The sequence below is a fragment of the Pogona vitticeps genome, chromosome 1 (assembly GCF_051106095.1).
Source record: "Pogona vitticeps strain Pit_001003342236 chromosome 1, PviZW2.1, whole genome shotgun sequence".
NCBI lineage: Eukaryota > Metazoa > Chordata > Lepidosauria > Squamata > Agamidae > Pogona > Pogona vitticeps.
This window is the reverse complement of record NC_135783.1, coordinates 231080935-231100650: the sequence shown is the minus strand read 5'-3', so window position 1 is coordinate 231100650 and position 19716 is coordinate 231080935. Positions and strand designations below refer to the sequence as shown.

General features: G+C 38.9%; 1 protein-coding gene across 2 annotated transcripts in view; it reads right to left on the bottom strand.

Annotated features, from left to right (window-relative positions):
• Positions 1-19716, bottom strand: part of ITGB5 (integrin subunit beta 5) — a 100305-nt gene that overhangs the window by 34607 nt on the left and 45982 nt on the right. For both annotated transcript variants that reach the window (XM_020814550.3, XM_072985020.2), the window contains 4 exons: positions 17554-17649; positions 16745-16834; positions 12054-12188; positions 5134-5563 (listed from right to left, as the gene is read on the bottom strand). In XM_020814550.3, the coding sequence (XP_020670209.3) occupies positions 5134-5563; positions 12054-12188; positions 16745-16834; positions 17554-17649 (751 nt within the window). The remainder of the gene's footprint in view (positions 1-5133; positions 5564-12053; positions 12189-16744; positions 16835-17553; positions 17650-19716) is intronic.

The following is a 19716-nucleotide window of genomic DNA, read 5'->3' as shown; positions in this document are numbered from 1 at the left end:
GGGGCAATAAAAGGTTGAGTCATTTTCATTCTTTTGGGGAAATCCCTGTGCAGGTCAGTTCTGGTTTAATGTGTTAGTTGCTTTTACAAGGTGTGGTAAGGAGAAAAGGTCCCAGCCCACCTTTGTTTTCTGTGTTGCATGGAGGACATATCTCCCCTGCTCCTCAAGAAGAAGCTGCCAGTCCATTCCATACTATTCTCTCATTATAAGGATGTGCAACAGACAGCACTCAGCAAGGAATGTAACCCCTGACCTTTTACAAAAAAAAATAATCAAGGATAAAGAATGGAACAGCGGCAAGAAGAGCGGAAGGAGAGCAAATCTATGGGTTGAAGGTCAAAAACAATTAACCACAAAAACCCTTAGAAATCATAAGGCAGACAAAATACATGCAAGTACTTCAGAAAACGATCAAATATTTGCGACACTGGGATTCCAAGCACAATAATATCCCTTAAAGTCAAATCGATACAAGAGACACCACAACGTAAGTAAAAACAAGCAATAGGACGCCACTTCCTGCTGTTCATGTCCATGCTTATTAAATCTAAAGGACCTACATCCTGACCTCATACTTCTCCCTTTTACTTTATGTGGCAGCAGTGAATAGAAGCATGCCAGTTCCAATCAATTTCAAGACTCACTTGGAGTTGAATTCAAGTGAAGACAGGAGAATAATCCTGAGTTCTGGCTTTCTTTGACAATACATCCACAGAGTCCACATATCTCGAACTTTAAGCAGAAGAGTTATGAGTCAGGAAAAACAATCACAATATATCAAGATATGGCTGTCATATACGAAATATATGTTTATAAAAGGCAAGACATTTAAACGATCAGGTCAGTTTGCACGGTTCCTGTTCTTTTAACTGGTAGAACTTCTAAATTGCTTCTTTAGAAATCTGCTTTTTTAGAAACTGCTCCATTAAAAATCTGGTAGATTTCTAAATTCGCTTTGGAAATTGCTTCTTTAGAAATTGCATGGGAGAGATGCAAAGTATAAGTAGCTGCGTTTCCCATTCCTTTTATCATTACTAAGCAATTCTTAAAAGACAGAGAGCTAGTTATCATCTTTTCAGTTGCAACTAGGCATGGGACCTTTGGAATTTTTTAAGATTACAATTTTCCATTCTGGGAATTCCAGATGAAAGACCCACACCTACATATATCTAATTGTGGCTCACCTGGAGAAGAGGAGGAGAAGGCTTTGAGGCCTAGCATAGAACTAGCTTCACCCTGGCTTCCTTTTCAGAAAGGAAACACTCAATTTGTTTCAGTAAATCTACTACCATTGTTATGTTCCATACCTGCTTGTAGTCTTGCAGTGCTGAGCAAAATGGAAAAACCACATTGCATGACAATCCTTATTAATGGCCCTCAACCCAGAGAAAATATAGAGTTTAGCAGCGAAAGACAGATTGTTCAAGTTGCACTTTTCTGCTAACACACTATCCCACTTGGTTCCAAATCCAAAAGCAATTACATGTCTCACTGCCACACCCAGGCGTTAATAATGTGCTGCCTATTGTTTGGACCTTGACCTTTAAGTACACAACAAGTACACCACTGAAGTTTTGTCATCCAGGAACTCCCACCCAGAGTATCTCAATCCCACATCAGCAAACGGATATATAAAAGATCTTCTGAAGTTGCTCTCCATAATTACTTCCAACTGCCCTTCTAGTAACTGTAATCTATGTAGAATTTTAACTTTTGTAGCAGTGGGGAGTCATTATTCTCTTCTGTGGCAACATTATTTCATATCTCCAGACACTACCAAATCATACTATGCAGCAACATGTTTGAAAACAGCCATTTAACTGATTTCAAAAAGTTATCCTAAGTTTCCACAACATTTTATCTTTGCTGATCCAACTGTCTTAATATTTTCACATCAAGCATAAGGACATTCTTATTTCGTTTGTACAAACTATAAATACAGTGTTGACATGACTAAACACCCTATGTGGTTTAGGATTTATTCCCCACATGTAGAGGGCTATCATCCACTGTGTCTCATTTTGACTAGCACTGCGATTAAAGCTATACTGAATCACTGCTGGGAAAGCTTCCATATGCTCAAGTCATCATGTTATAAAACATGCTTTCAATTCTTCCCCTCTAGTAAAAGAACATTATCCAAACCATGTAAATTCTCAATTCAAAACACTATCCATTACGAGAAAGGCCTATTGCCTTCCAGAATTCCATGTTCAGAGATTGGGGGGGTGGTCTGCAGAATTTTGCAGACATACCTCATTACAAAATTTTTAGATCTGCACCTAATTTTTAAGCTCCTCTGTTGCCTCCCATTGTCAGTGGAAAGGGTCTGGATTCCCCTCAGAATGTGTGATGTCATTTGGTATCTGTTGTTATTACTGTATTATTGTTTTGTTTCAGGCTTAAACTCTGGGTGTCTTTAAAAAAATCTTCTGAAGACCTAATACTAAAAATGCGAATAGGAAAATGCATAATCAGAAACAGCATTTGTTCAGCTCTGTCACTGAATGCAATGGGGAAACTGATGGGATAAATATTTTTCTGTATCTGTTCCAAATTTAAAGCATTCCCAAGAAACCTAAAAGGACTCATTGAGAATTTATTAATAAAGAGACAAGTTATTAGAAGAAAGGTTTGGTTAGAAAAAATAAAGAATAAGAGCAAATAAAAGAAGTGACAGGCATGGATAAAATATCTTGGTATATTATTATTCAGCTACAGCAATGGACAAAGAACTGGAAAATGTAGAGAATTTACAAAATATGAAGGCATTATATTACAAAAGGAAAGGAAAGCTGAAAACAACATAGGCATTTGCACATCTATCTGTTAAGTATAGTAAGTAAAAATTATAATATATTGTTGGAAGCATAAGATCAGGAGGACCCACGATTTAAGTGGATTATAGGAATTTGATATGGAAGAAGAAATAAATATTAGTGCTTGGAAAAATAGATGGAACATTAGCATATTGAAATATATGTCAATGAAGATAAAAGGAATTTTTAATAATTTAATAATTTAATTTGGGGTTACTACTAAACTCCAGTGAAACAACATCAACTAGATGGCAATTTTTCCAAGATGTGCTGGAGAAGGTGCCAAAAGTAGGTATTTATTTTCATACATTATAGGAATATGAGAATATATTGAAATTTTGGCAACTGGTCTTCAAGTAAATAAATGAATTAAGTCATTCATTTATACATGCGAGATTGCTTATTCCTAGGAATTAGAAAAAAGACTGAAATTTCCAGTTCAGTGACTGGCATAGGAAAATTTGGGATACAGCTAAGCAATATAAAATATACAATATACAATATACAATATAAAAGTTAAGAGGGAGTAATAGGCAAAGACAGGTTTATATGGGGAGAATTTATCAATTTTGTATATTAAAGAAGAAGGAGCAAATCATGTTGAAAGAGTCAATACAATTCTGGAAGGGCATGATGTCTATTTAGACATATGTTTATTAGATGTTATTTCTTTTTCTGTTTTTTTTATAAGCAAAAATAAACTATATTTAAAATGTTTAAAAAATGTATTTGTAGCCACTATATTTTAAGTTCCAAATGCAAAAGAATTTCTGCAGATATGTTAGTGGTTCTATGTGGCTTTTGATGGCATTCCAGTCCCCACTTACACTGTAAGTTCCAAAACTTTACTGCCACAGCAACCATACTTCATATATTCTGTCTGAAAACGTCTCTCTCTTTCACACGTACTTGCACAAAAACTACAGGCAAACGTATACAGGGCCTCCTTCTATCATGGCTAGTGAGGCTGAAGGGAAATAGCCTTGCGGTAAATCTCACTTCCAAAGCCCAGGTTAACCATGGGTCACCTTGGCATTTGCACGGGGAAAGAGAGAGGGAAGTGAATTTCAGAGGAGAAATACTGTCCTTCCACTGAGGTTATATACAAGCTGTGTTCTCTTCCCCATTTCCTTTGCTTGTTTAAACTTTCAGGCCTAACATCTGCGTAGATTTATTGAGCGTGGGACAGCATGACTCAGAATCAAATGACTGCTTTACAGGTGGCCATGGTGGCACAGATCATGGAAATAATGTGTCATTTTGCAAGGCGCTTTTCCTGGACTGTGTGATCTTTTCTGCACCAGTGACTGAGGCTGAATGAAGTCAAAGTCTCAGAGTTACCCTGGACATTTCCTAGCACTTGTTCACTCAGAAGCTATGCACACTTAATTTACCTGTCTTTTTATTCTCCTGTCCCTCACCACACCTCCACTCCACCAGGTCATCACACCTGTCAAGCAGACCTTTACATGTTCGTCGCCAGGGTCTGTACAGAGTCTTGCAAGTATGTTCCGTAGAATGTGCGTACAGTAATTGTGTGACTGGGAACTCTGATAGGTTAGGACTTGCCCTCTCACTCCCTGGTTGACTCTCACTGCCATTTCTGTTGCTGCTATTGCCCTACGTGCTCCTCACTCAGTTAACAACATTTCATCCATAAAGAGGGACAGGCCAGGCAGGAACACAAAATAAGTCGCCTCTGTGATCTCATCTCCCCGCCTACTGCTCAAGCCAAACACTCCCTTCCCGTTCCAGTAAGGCAGACACCCCTTTCTATGAGTAATTCCATTGAAAAGTAGTCAGTTATATCCCTGGCTAGTATAGAGAAAAATGTTAATTCAGTTCCAGCTCATTGCCTGCAAAGTGTAATTTGTTTTTCTGGTTAGAAAAATAGGTTATGTCCAAACTCTGGCTATCAGACTACTGTACATATTTCTGGGTTTCTTCACCCAGATTTCACCTTAGTAACTGCTAGGGAAAAGGTGTCTCAGTGCAACCAGCAAAATACATTATTACCAAGGAAGAGGGGGAAACCATTTCTTTTCAACAGGATGTACCATTTAAGATATTTTTGGTACTGACTGAGAGGAGCAGATTGTGATTATACCACATTAATTGAATGGTTTGAATGTACTTCCAGCTGGCAACAGCACAGAGAAAAGGACACAGGGCAAGGGCTTAGCGCTGGAGGTGAAATTCACGTGTACTTCAGGCAACAGTTAACAGAGAAAAGTACTGCCCCCCTCCGGCCCTCCCTTATGCCCAAACTCTTGAGAGCTTTCAAGAAGATCAGAAGAGGCAGCTTCACGCCTACCTGAGCAAAGGACGCCCTTGTATCTCGGACAGGAGAAATCATCACACTCGCAGAACAAGCCGTAGATCTTCCCAAATTCACTCTCGTAGCAGCTGCAGCGGTTGCACGAGCATTCCCCTCGGCCACTGCAGACACGTTTCCCCTCAGCTTCACGACACATGTTCTGGTACATGTTCCCGCTCTCCCCTTCCTCGCATTCACACTTGGCTCCTACATGGCCTGGGTCACAGTCACATAATCCACACACGTGTGTGCCATTTCCACTGCACTTGCTGCTGCTGTGCTCAATCTGCTTGGTGCACCCACACGTGCAGTTGTAAGTGACAATCACCTCTAAAGTGTCACGAAACCAATCCGGTTTGATAGTGAATGTATGAGAGGTATTCTCAGCAGGGCAACTCCGGGCTTCTACCTTTACCTCAAAGGAAACCTATGGAGCAATAGGGACAAAGGAGAATGAGCAGGCATTATAGTCAACAGAAAAAGCAACTTTACGGCAGATAATACCAAATGCATTACAGTGGTGCCTCACTTAACGGCAATAATCAGTTCCAGGAAAATCGCCGTTAAGCGAAAATATCGTAAAGCGAAAATAAAAAGCCCATTGAAATGCATTGAAAACCTTTCAATTCGTTCCAATGGGCTTAAAACTCATCGTCCAGCGAAGATCCTCCATACAGCGGCCATTTTCGCTGTCTGTATAGCGAGGAATCAGTCCCTAAACACAGCGGGGAGCCATTTTATTTACCCGACGGCCATTTTGAAACCACCGATCAGCTGTTGGAAAATCGTCGTTTTGTGAAGAATTGGTTCCCGAAGCAGGGAACTGATCATTGCAAAGCGAAATTCCCCCATTTAGACCATCGTTTTGCAATCGCAATTGCAATCGCAAAAAAGTCATAATGCGGATTCATCATAATGCGAGGCACCACTGTATCTACATCATTATTAAATATGGGTGATTCATGGTTCCAAGCAGGGGCAGAAAGACGGCCTTACCCCAATATAGTGGATAGGTGCAGTTGTGAGCCACCCATGTTGTGATCCATATGGAATTCTGTTTAACAGTGCAAAGTTAAACATACATACAGTACATAAAAATGAAAAGAATGCATTTATAGAGATATGAAGAATAAAAATTACAATTCTTAGTATTTAAGATTATGTAAGTCACCCAAAAGAGGATGCTTGAAAATTCTGAAAGGCAAATAATGAAGTATGATGTGAAACTTTTCCCTACAGCAATGATCTACCATTTCTAGAAAATTATTTCTATTAAGGTTATTTTTTTTCCAAGGGAAAGTATCTCTGTATCTTGGCATTAGAGAATGCTTCTTTCTTTTTAAGAAAGGGTGGGGGAGAGTCCTACCCTGCTGCTCAATTTGCTGTCCCTCCTCCTTCATACCATTTAAACAGCTTTTTGCCCTTATGCAATGTTGTATTTTTAAACCTGTTTTTGAATATCCTGCTTGCGTATTCTGTCTTGCAAAACATTTTTGGAACAATTTTCTATAAATACTTACAGTAAATGAAAAATAAAACCCTAATCATTACCACATTCCTAAAACAGGACAGGGCTTGGATGCAATGGACGATGTATCTATTTTCCGATTTAAAAATAGTGTACAGGATTCCTCCATCAAAACCTCACCCCCCCAACCCACAAAAAGTAGCAAAAGTTAAGGAAATATTAAGTAGTTATCTAGACCTTATCCATGCTGAACATCATGGGACTTACATCTCAGTAGATATGTCTGGAACTCTATTATAAATCACCATTTTAAATAGTTTTACTAATGAATACCAAAGAAAATACAGTACAAGTGGTACAAGCTACCAAATGCTCAGAGATTCCTGGCATACAAACCCCCAACCCACCTTGCTTTCAGGAAGTACACTTCTCATTGTAAGGTGCAAAAAGTTATTTCTGAAGGCATGCAGAGAATCATGTTAAGAATAAAAGCAGCTGGTTAACATTTTGGGCATGCTTTATGAACTACTGGATAGTTCAGTGGTTTAGGCATTTGGCTGCAAGAGTCAGAGGTTGAGAGGTTGATTCCCCACTATGCCTCTTTGACAGGGGTTGGATTCAACAATCCACAGGGTTCCTTCAAGCTCTGCAGCTCTAAAATGATGATGATAAATCATGCAGACTGATAGAATCATGTCAAAATGTATTTTATGGCAAATGGCTTTTAAAAAGTGAATAAAATGACCAATCATGCAAGGATACACACCAAATGAAGTCTTTCCTTCCATCAGAACCAAAGGCTAATGGGCTTGGAATATAAAAAGGGGTTACCGTTTTTTAAGTGCACACATTTGCAGACTGTTTGGAATATGCAAACGTGTTACTAGCAAAACAAAGGCCAGATTTGTGGGTAGGGGGAACTTACGCCTCTTTGTAAATGGAAGGAGCTGATTTGTGGAAGTTAAGAGAGAAGTACTGTTGTAGGTTTATCTATAAGCCTCTTTTATGTACTCTGAAACAGGCTTGATTTGAAAAAATACAGTGGGGAAGGCCCTTTCAAAGAGTCGCTGTAAATTCTCTACTTTATTGGAATACAGCCTGTTCCGGCATGCCAGATGGCTGCATGCAGATGGCACTCAGCAGTGTGCTTGGCCGCTAGTTAACACCAGCGATGCCAGAGAAGTCTAATTTATGAAACTTGAAGGGGACAGGAATAACTCTCCTACATAGCTGAGGAAAACAGATCAGGAAGCCGGAAGAAGCTTCAAGTTTAAATTTATTAATAGTATTCTCAAGAGCAGAATCATAGCAGATTAGCAGTGGGGGGGGCTATGCGACAGCAGCGTGGGTGCGTGGTGGTGGTGGGATGCACAGCGGTGGCAGCGGAAGGCTTGAGTCTTTGGGTCCCAGTCACGAGTTCCAAGCCTCGAGCTTTGAGATTTGGGACTTGATCCCAAAGACTTGGACTCGGATTTGGGACTTGGAGGGGAAGACTGGCCAGTATCCTTGCTGAAATCAATGGGACTTATTTCTGGGAAGATATGGACAGGACTGATGTATTACCCTGTAAGATTCCTAATGTTTACAGCAGAGGTCTCAAATGACTGAATGGAATATATATTTAAATTGTTAGCATTTTCTAGATGAATCTCACAAAGTGTATGGTGGTCAAACTAAATCCTTGTACTGATTTCCAAGCAGCTGCGGAAGCCAAATCACCAACGATGGTATTCTGTCTCAGACCTCAAAAGCCTTTTCAACACTAGATCTGACAAGAATCCCCTAATGTTTATAGTACTGGACTATCTCGAGTATCTCTTCAGGCTTCAGTTTTTGAAAAGACTCTGACTGGCAAAAGCAAACAAAAAAATAAGCAAGAAACCAAGAATAAGGTTTAAAGTACTGCAGTATGAGAAGAAAGGGGGAGGTCTGGGAATATTTAATCTTAAACTATATTATCAAGCTCCTGAATTCATTTAGATATCAGATTAAATTTAAAAAAACCCAAATGACAAAACTGATAAAATTAGAATCTTCAAATCTGGATGACAGTCTATATAATTATTTTTGGATTAAAAACTAAATTTACAAAAATATAACTCAGGGTAAAAGACACATAAGACAACATTAAAAATATGGTAAATACTAAAATGAAGAATCAGCCCATCAATGTCAACAAAAATGTCATCAATAGATAGATATTATGATCACCATGTAGGGAAGAACAGTGACTTTATAACCTATAGAGATAAATTCACAAGGAGAAATTAAATCACAGCAAGAAATTAAAGAAGAAGGGAAGGAGATACAGTGGCTAATCTATTTTCAAATGGCTTCTAGATTACAGAAAGACCTTTCTATAGGAAGTACAAAAGTTCCAAAAAATTGAAAATATTGTTTTACACCATAAGTGTCATCTGTTGGGACGAACCTATAAATTACTGCTCCAATATACTGAGGAAGAACAAGTAAATATATGTATGGTTAAATAGATGAAAAACTTTAATGAGATTAAGGGATATTGGATAAATGTACATGTGGCATTTTTTAAAAGGAAAAAGTAAATTTCTGATGAACCCAGAGACTAAGTAATTAGGAATTTTAGAAAGAATTTTACAAGATTTGTTCAGATATATGTCAACGGCTGCCAGAGCAATTTTTACAATGATATGAAAGACAGAAGAATGAATCTCAAACTATAAAGATTTGGAAAGAAAAACTAGCTGAGTATGTGATAATGTCAAAGTTAATGAGCTAAATATATTAAAGACTGCTTAAAGAATATCAGCGTAAATGGCAAACCTACTATTCATGCTTTGGAAATAATAGAGATGTTTGATATAATATAGAATGTGGAGTTTTAAAAATCTATTTGTATAATTAAATAATGGTCAGGGTAAATATTCAGTACATATCTAATTTCTTCATTCAACAGCTGTTTAACTATTTAAAATAACCAACAGAATTTAGATATATAATACAAACTCAGTTAAAGTTATCTGCAGATATACAGAAATGAAAATTCAAAATTCATGTTAAATATAATTTGGATATATGTAAAATTCTGTATTTTTTATTATATTTTTTTGAATATCCTGAAATACTTTGACTACTCTTTTGGACAATGGCATAATTACAATCAAGATGTGTGGCTGTGTGCTCATGCACAATTCCACCTCCTCTGCACAGGGCTCTTCCTCCTGCACACACCCACAGAGATTGTTTCCAGCCCCTTTGGTTCTGGCCGTGACAAAACCCCGTGGGGGGAGGGGCTGAGTCACATGCACGGGGGAGCAGAGTCGTGTGCACAAGGGGGGCTGGGTTAAAACTCTGAAGACATTTCGGCCCCAGGTCAAAACCTTCCTGTTCCAGAAGGCTTTTAATTGAAATAATATTAGCTGTGGGTCCGATGGCAATTTTTATATATATTTTAATTGTATTTTAATTTTTCTGTATTTTTATTGTATTTTAAATGTTGTAAGCCACCCAGAGAGCTTTGGGTAGTGTGTGCAGCATATAAATAAAATAAATAAATAAAACTTAGAGGGAACATTGAGTACAATATAATAGTAGATACAGTGGTGCCTCGTATAACGAGTGCACCGTTTAACGACGAATCCGCATGCCGATGCGGATTTTGCGATCGCAAAAGCGATCGCATACCGATGGCCCCTATGGGGAAAAATCGCTTTGCGATTTTTCCCCATAGGCACCATTTCCCCCAGATGGGCGGTGCTTGCCTCCGAGCGCCAGCGGTGGACACTTCCCTGGAGGTTGCTCTGAAGGCAGCGCCGCCCATCTGGGCGGTGCTGCCTTCAAAGCAACCTCCAGGGAAGTGTCCACCGCCGGCGCTCGGTAGGGCTTGCCTCCGAGCCCCGGGGTGGAAGCTGAAGTTGCTCTGAAGGCAGCGCCGCCCATCTGGACGGTGCTGCCTTCAGAGCAACCTCCAGGGAAAGCGTCCACCGCCGGTGCTCGGAGGCAAGCCCCGCAGCTAGGCGGGGCTTGCTTCCGAGCACCCCCAGTGGAGGCTGAGATTGCTCTGAAGGCAGCGCCGCCCAGCTGGGAGGCGCAGCCTTCAGAGCAACCTCCGGGAAAGCGTCCACCGCCGGTGCTCGGAGGCAAGCCCTGCCCAGCTGGGGGGAGAAGGCGGCGAAGGTTCAGGGCGCCCACGGTGGACGCTTCGCCGGAGGTTGCTCTGAAGCCTGGCTTCAGAGCAACCTCCGGCGAAGCGTCCACCGTGGGCGCCCTGAACCTTCTCCCCCCAGCTGGACGGCGCAACCTGCGGGGAGGCGTCCACAGCCGAAGCAAGCGCTGCCCGGCTGGGGGAAAATGGCCGCCCGCAGCGTTTTCACGCCTCGCTTACCGAGGCAGTGAAAATGGCGGCCGGATTGGGATTCTTCGCTTAGCGGTGAGTTTTCCCCCAATAGGAACGCATTAAACGGAGTTTAATGCGTTCCTATGGGTTTTCCCCTCCCACATAGCGAAGAATCCGGATAGCGACGTTAATCCTGGAACGGATTAACGTCGCTATATGGGGCACCACTGTAGTATGTTTATTATTTAAAGTTTAAGGAATGGGGGGAAACGAAGTAGAATGTAGAGGGATGATTATATTTAATGAGATTAAAGAAATTCTAGGGACAGATATACAAAGACGTCCAATGTTAGCATTGTTAAATACATTTGGAATCAGTACATTAAACAGGGGAGAATAGAACTAATTGTAATTATGTTAATAGCAGCTAGATTGATATTTGCAAGGAACTGGAAAAATAATAATCAACTGATATTGGAAGAATGTTATAATGAGGTGGGGAATCTGACAATGATAAATCAATTTGTGAATTGAAAGTTAGAAAAGGATTATTGAAAGAAAATTGTTTTAATTGGATCTGGAGCTCTTATATAGAATATGTATTTACAAATTATATTTTTGGAAAGGGATGGGGCACATGTATTCTATTTGTTCTTTATGTTTTCGTTATGTTTTGTTATATTAATAAAATGAAAATAAAAGATAAAAAAGATTATTTAGAATAATTCTTTTATCATTAGAATAATATATTTCATTATATTAATACAATAAAAAGAAAAAAGAAGTTGATTATTTAGAATAATTCTTTTATTATTAGAATAATAATAAGAAGGGGGAAGAGAAAGTATTTTTGAATATTATGATCTGTATAAAATGCTTTTATCTTTGAAAAATTATGATTATAAATATTTTTGTTGCCCTTGTTGTATTTATTGATGATATGCAATTTCCACCCCCTCAAGCTTTAATTTTCCCCTTACTCATTTTTCCTTCCATACTCCCATTTCTTTTTGAGAAAATAAATGATTAAAAAATAGTATCTCCTTCAGGCAGCTTGATGGCCATACACAAGACTTCTATGATTATGGTCTCTCATTTTTTTTATCCCAGTCAATGGATATACATCAAACTCACAGTGTCTCCTATCTGAAGATCTCCACATTTTCTGACTCCTGGGTATGATAAACCATCTTGACATGTGGCTGTGAAAGCTAGGTTGATATCCTCAGGGTTATCCCAGACTGTTAACTCTACTTTTGACCGAATATTCTAGAAAAGGAAAAGGAAGTCCATTAGGTTTGGTTTTTTTGTAAAGTACATCCATCTAATCAGCAGCATAAAAAAGTCTGGGCTCATAGTTTTCATAAATAAGAAAGTTCAATTATAGGACGCATATACAGACCCAGAATTGTCCCCTATCTCTCTTACTAGGGTTGCTTTTGTGCCAAAGCTGTGATTTCTGCCTAGAGTGGTATTTCCTAAAGATGGAAATATTACCTGGTCACTCTGCTTTCACCTCCCAGCTTCTTGAACATTTCAAAATGTGCAAAGAAATTCAGTTACAAAACGGGTGAGCAACATGCAGCTCTATCAGGACTCCTACATTCCCATCTTTCTTTCTTTTATTTTATTTTATGAGGAGGGGAAGGTCTTGAAAAGTACCCAAGTGTCCTTTAGAAGAAATGCAATTCTGCCACCTTTTGAAAGGCTCCGACATCACAGGGACCATGATACTCCCCTTCAAAAAAATTTTTTTCTTTAAAAGAAAAGTGAGCTATGGGGGAAGGGGCAAGGATCCAATTAAGAAAAAACATTTTGTAAGAAAAAATTGGGAGAGAGGTCTGTGGTTGCAGGATCACAGGTGCCCTCCAAAGGTCCAAGTGTGGCTGTGTGCAACTCTAGACCTCTGTAATTTGCCTAATCCTGACCTAGAAGAAGATTCATGAATTAAACAGCAGTTTGATTATCAATAGAAAACAAAGACGGGACTGCAATATGTGGGAAGATGTTTTTTCTGAAGCATCTGGGAAAAAAACCCTCTTGGAATATATTTGAGCTAATAATATCAGGCTATGTGAAAACATAATGTCTCCAAAGAAAATCAAACAGTACATTGCCCTTTGTTTGCTCATTCATCTATGATTCTCTACAAATCCTAATAAATAAATATGATACCTTTTCTGTCCTTTTTGGGGTAGGGCTAGGCAAGAAATAGGGATCTATAGGTTTTAGAGCACACCCAGAAGAAGGAACAGAAAACCATTTCTCAGTCCCTAGCAAATTCTGAGAAAAATCACTATTAGTTGCAAGTGACTTGACAGCATGTAATTATTTATTTGATTAATCCATTTATTAAGTGTAAACCCCACATTGTGAGGTTTACATTTAATAAATCCTTTGCCTCCTCTCTCCTTACAAAAACCTGCTAAGAAAATACCTGCTGAATATCTACTGTATATCTAAATTCACTCCGCCTACATACTCTCTGTATGAGCTCACTTCAAGCTCAGCTCATCCACCTACATGTCAGCCAGACTGCAAGTGGGCACTAACTTTGTGTTAAGGAGGGATAAACTTGCTAAACATGGCTATAACCTTAACATTTCCACAAAAGTAGGAAGCTAACTGGATGAACCCAAAATGGTAATTATGTCTAGCAAATAAGAAGTCATCTGCATGGGCTCATTTGGAGCAAAAGGCTGCAAGCTAAACAGGGTTGCTAGAGGTTGCAGTACACTATTAGATGTGATCCTCACATCCAGATGGCATACACACCTCAACTGACCCTATTTAGTCTGGCTCCTTCCTCCTTTCAATTTCCCGTATTGATGGCCACTTCATGATACTGGCAAATTTAAGACTTCCACTCTCTGGACAAGCACTAGAAACTAAAAATCATTTTTAAGACTGTATTAGGGCAGTGCTAATATGGTGCATACCTTATTTTAAAAAATTAAAAATGAAAACTTCCTTCTGTATATGGGAGGAGTTATGAGGGGACAACAAGGGTTTTTCCCTCCCCACTTTTCTTAAAGGCTGGGTCGAGAACTTGCCCACAATTGAATCTGCTGCCAGTCAGCAGTGATCCTACCAAAACTAAAAAAGGTAGAAGCCTTTAACAGGGGCCGAGAAAGGTGTGGGCAGGAACACTCTGGGGGCAGGCTGGATCACTCTGGTGATAATGTTGTGTGATCACCAGAAAAAAGAGTGAACCAACCCATTCCTGCAGCGGACCAAACAGTGGGCTAAATGCCAGTCTGTTCACACCCTAAATTAAGTAAATCAATGCTTTATCTTTTGCGCAGAATGATGGATTTTGCTCTCCTTGTCTGAACAGGAACTCAGTGTCGGAAGAGAGGTCCATAATGAGCAGCTGCAAGTTTGACAGGGAATCTGTGAAGCATGAAAACCTAACAAGAATGTTGAACCAAATTAGGGCTTGGTCAGAAATCAACCATAGTGGTAAAGAGAAGGATTTTTGCAGAGTGCAACATGTGCCCGGTTCTCTCACCACCAAGACAGTGTGCTCCACCCACATTTTCTAAGCTACTGTCTTGACATGCTTATGAGTGCTCTAGCGATTACATCCAAAGTTCTTGTAGGTATAGGCATGTCTTTGTGTAGAAATTCAGACTGATCATTACCCACTTGATATTCAGAAGTGATTGCAGTCTCTTCAGGGAGGCATCCTTTCTCACCACTATCACACTAGTGGCTATGCACTCCCCAGGGAGTCAGCCACACACCTCCAGCACCTATACCTTAAACTGTGAAGGCCTCATTTGTGCTGCAATTTTAGAAGTTTGCCTAGGGACAGCCACTCCCCCAAACCGTTTCTAAGTATCTGGGATTGCACCTTTAATTGGGCTACCTAGCCAATAGGCCAGCTGTTTTTTATATTCTGATTAGTTGCTGAGCAAAAAGATCCATTTAGCGAAAACTCTGGCTGCTGGTGGTGCTGCTTCTTCAGCATAGCTTGTGTAAATGTGGGTATTGCATCCTATATTGCTGACTGCTAATAAAAGTTTACCTAAAATAAATAATATGATTTGTACCTGGAACAAACAAAAGGATTTCATTTGGGACGAACAGGTCAATGGGAAAAAAGGAAAGGTACTGTACTTTATGAGGTGTCTAGTCTGAAGAGAAAAAACATGTCTAATTCTACATTCATTTACTATACTTACCCACATGTAACCTGTGACTCAACATTCCATCACAACATTCTAGCACCCAACTTACTCATGCATCCATACAAACCTGTTTTCATAGTTTACATAAGCGCACACATTTATGTATCTAGGCAGACAAGACAGAATTGCTACAGTGATCGCCAGCTAAACTTAGACGTTCTTATCCCTAATCCTAAATATGGGCTTTCTACTTATAGCAAAAGCAATCTACTCCATCCCAGCCCTATTAACAGATTGCTAAAATTGCCCACTCAAAGCTATATGATGGGAATAATAAAAAAGACAGACAAACCCTTCTTGTCATTGTTTTGCACAACAGGGCACCAATAGATTTGTTAAAAGTGAGACAGACTATTTCAAATAATGTTGAGAAATTATTGAGTGATAAAACTTATTCACTGCTTTTGACGTCAGAAAGGTGACTTGCCATTTTAAAACTTTAAAAACATCCTAGGCAGCAAAACTAAGAGCAAACCCTCCCCTCAATAGCACAACCTTAAGATCAGAAAGCAGAACTGATATATTTAGAATCATGGAAAAGCCATACAAAGCAGCCGGCTTAAAATTGAACAAAGAAAGAGTTAGACTAACTTCCCCAGGACAAAGCCATTACAAGCTACCTTGCAGATTGTTCCCACATTTTAATAAGCAGCTTGGATAAAGCAGCAGTACTGAACACCTGTGACTAGCTTTCATGCTGCACTCATAATGTATGGAAATGTTGATATCATGCAAATATTAAATAACATAAAGATAATGTTTTGTTTCTACTATCCTTGGCTTTAAACTGCTGGATGCAAAGGAGCAAGGCAACCACTTTGATCCCATTCAACCATTTAATCAATTATGTACTGTATGTTTTATGTGCCACCAGGTTGCATCAAATTTAGAGCAATCCTAATAGGGTTTTCAAGGAATGCAAGACATTTAAGGAGTGGTTTTAAGTAGGAATTTATCTCAATGGATGCTGTGACTGCAGATTTACTAATGTTCCGTATGTCCTCAAGATAGGACATGAGCTATAGAGAAAAATGGATTTAAGGCCCAAGACCTTTCTGTCCACGCCAAATACTACAGATCTTGATCCTTTCTTGAGAAACATTTAAGAAAGCAAGCAGCAGAGTCTGAACTTAGTTTTCAAGAAATAAATATAACAATATTCATAACAAGGCTGCTATATGATGACACTCTGAAATTATCTTCCTGCGTGGTTGCCTCAGCATGCCTCATTTTCACACAGTGAAGGGGAATATCAGAAGGCACAGCACCATGTTGGAGTAGCTGACACACTAGCCTCTCCCCACACCAGTGTCCTTGCAGTTTTCTAAAATTGTGATGATGGTGGGAGGGAGAGGAGATGTAAAACAGATTCCTGCCACATGTCGAGCCCAATCCACTACTTGCAGCTTCAGACATCCTTTTTGTGGCCATTGCAACATGGTTGCTCCTTGTGCCACAAAAGTGACATTTTCCTGGTGGATAAGAAGCTAGTCTCTGAATAGCCACGTCTACACTTGGAAAATAAAGGCTTCATGACGGGGGAAAAAGTGAAATATAACCTTGAATATATAAACATCTTCATACACTTAAAGAAAACAACATCAAAATATGAAGGAAAAGAGAGAAACTCACATTGTACGCCTTGACTATGAGCTGGATAATATTTCTGGAGTCTGGATATAAAATCTCTACTGTTGTTCCAGGGATAAGAGCTGTAAGATTCTTTAAAGAAGAAGAAGAAGCACACAAGAAAAAAGGTTACGAAATCCAGCCTATGAAGGTAACTATAGTTTAAGGTGCATCACATTTTGTTGTTATGTATAAAGGGAAATCTTTTACTTTTGAGCCTTAACAATGGAGAGAAATGCACTTGAAATACAGTTCACTCTTAAATACTGTAATGAGATGAAGTAATGGCAGACATATCCCAGTACATATCCCTGCTGGCAATACACTTGAAGTAAAGATTAAATCCACAGCTATTTTTGGTCCCTTCACGATGATCACTAACATTTATCTATTTACTTTAAGAAGCTTAACAGCTTTTCATTGAAGTGCTATTCTGAAATTAAGTGAAGAATGAGACAGGGAGGGGAGTAATTCCAAAGGTAGTTCAGTTATACATAGGGACAAGAACCCAGGTTTTAAAGCCACATGACAGAAAATCCTTAAGTGCTTTTTAATTCAAAGCTTCTATTTTGCTTAAAGGGTGGTAGGGCGTATTTAACTCATGGCTTAAATTTTAAAAATTGGATTTTTTAAAAAACAGATTAAAATTTTTAAAAGTTTTTATTTAAATCATGTTTTAAATTGATTTTTCTTTTTTTAAAAAAATCACTGATTTTTATCCACACTGAATGGTGGAATGGGAATGTGCTTTCCTCCACTGTCCAGCAGGTTGCAGAGAAGGAATCAAGCTTTTCTCTCCTTCTAGCACTTACCTTGTATAGAACATAGTGATTTTTTGTCACTGCAAAAATTAAGTGAATATTGTTCTCAGCCAGTTTTTCTCCAAGAAGTGCAAGGGAGGGGTAATCCTGCAAGGAATAGGAGAACAAGCCAAGAAGAGGATAATTAACTACAATTCCAGATAAATGTAATTATTATCAGAAATGTATCTGCAAATAAGAAACAAATCCAGATTCAGTAGGTACTTGAAGGTCCACTTGATTATGCCATCTATGTGCCAAGAAACTGAGTTTATTAGCCAAAAAAATTATCAATGAACACATTTGTGATCACATGTGGAAGTAGGTCCCTTCACAACGTTCTTGAAAGCAGACTTCAGTGGCAGAGAAAATTCTATTTACTACTTATTAGCCTATGGCATCATCTTTGTGCTTAAAATGTTAAAAACATTTTTTCCTCCCTGGTTTATTCTAAATACTGTAGCTTATGGAACAAAAATTAGATTCTAATCTAATTTATTTGCCAGAAATAGATCTATTAGCTAGCTTTGTGATTTTTAAAACCATCACAGATTCATATGACACACATTTTCACAATTCAAAGGTTCCCTTGCATCTCTCATTGCCATTTCATTTGCAATCAACAAAGTCAAACTTCCATTCCTAATTATTCACAGATGTACCAACAGTTTTGTAAGCTTCAGCAAAACAGCTATATGTCAAGTCTTAGCCATTCCTCTTCTGTTAGCAGACTACATAGTCATGATTTTGCTATTAAAATTCTAGTAGATATTATTAAATTTCATATTGTCCATATATTCCACTTTATTCCTACAAAAAAAGTAGCAACATACATAGAAGGTCCACTGACAACACATCTCCAAACAATTGATTCAAATAAAATATAGTTTTTAAAAATGTTAATTTCAATCATGTTTCCATCAGGTACATATAGACTTTACCACTACAAATTTCACATTCAACACCTATAAAATGTTAAGAATATATTTTAGCCTGTTTCTGAAGGTCTAGACCTTAAACAGCAATGAGAACCTTATTGACAAGGACCTAGCTGGAAAGAGTAGTAACTTTCTAATAAAGGCTCGTGGTACACACATCACAGAATAAAACTGAATAATTATGTCAGTGTAAGTTCATTAGTGTACATTTCAGTGGTGAATTGCTACTAGTCATGGAAGTATGCAACTGGTAGACAACCAGTGGTCTCTTAATTAGAAGCAATTTGTCACAGAGATGTATGCTAATAGACAAGCTGATGGCCATTAGATATCAGAATCCTGGCAAACAGTTCAAAAAGATATGTGTACATATGTGTGTCTCCATATCTATGTCATCTATAGCTACTCATGATGACTTTACCAGAATATATGGTTGAAACACAAAGAGATGACCTAGCAGACATGAAGACCTACTAGTCCAAGGGGAAGTAGAACAAAATACTAGTCATGTGGTAGGAATTGCTCAATACTTGCAGTCATGTGAAATGTACTCACTGATTATAGTTCATGTACCATTCTGCTAAACTTACTGTATACATTTGCTGACACCACAGGGTGATTTTGCTGACACTGCTACGTTGTTTGAATAATCTCCCAACTATAGGATAACAAAGACAGATGCTTATGTTTCTATATATTGACTGTGCTGAACTCAGTATAAAAATTGGGACAGGCAAGGGAGAAGTTAAGTGAGTACTATCTAGAACAATTAGGTCCAATTGCTATTGATTCAAGATCTTTAGGTTTTGAAGAATCTCAGTCTGACTTCAGAATGGTTTGCTTGTTCCACCAGTGAAGCTTCACTTTGATATGACTGGAACAGGATCAACAATTACCTAAATTAATCTGCCATGAACCATTAGGTAAAGGTAAAGGTTCCCCTTGACAATTTTTGTCCAGTCGTGTTTGACTCTAGGGGGTGGTGCGCATCCCAGTTTCCAAGCCATAGAGCCAGCGTTTTGTCCGAAGACAATCTTCCGTGGTCCCGTGGCCAGTGCGACTTAGACACGGAACGCTGTTACCTTCCCACCGAGGTGGTCCCTATTTATCTACTTGCATTTGCATGCTTTTGAACCGCTAGGTTGGCGGGAGCTGAGACAAGCAACGGGAACTCACTCCATTGCGTGGATTCGATCTTACGACTGCTTGGTCTTCTGACCCTGCAGCACAGGCTTCT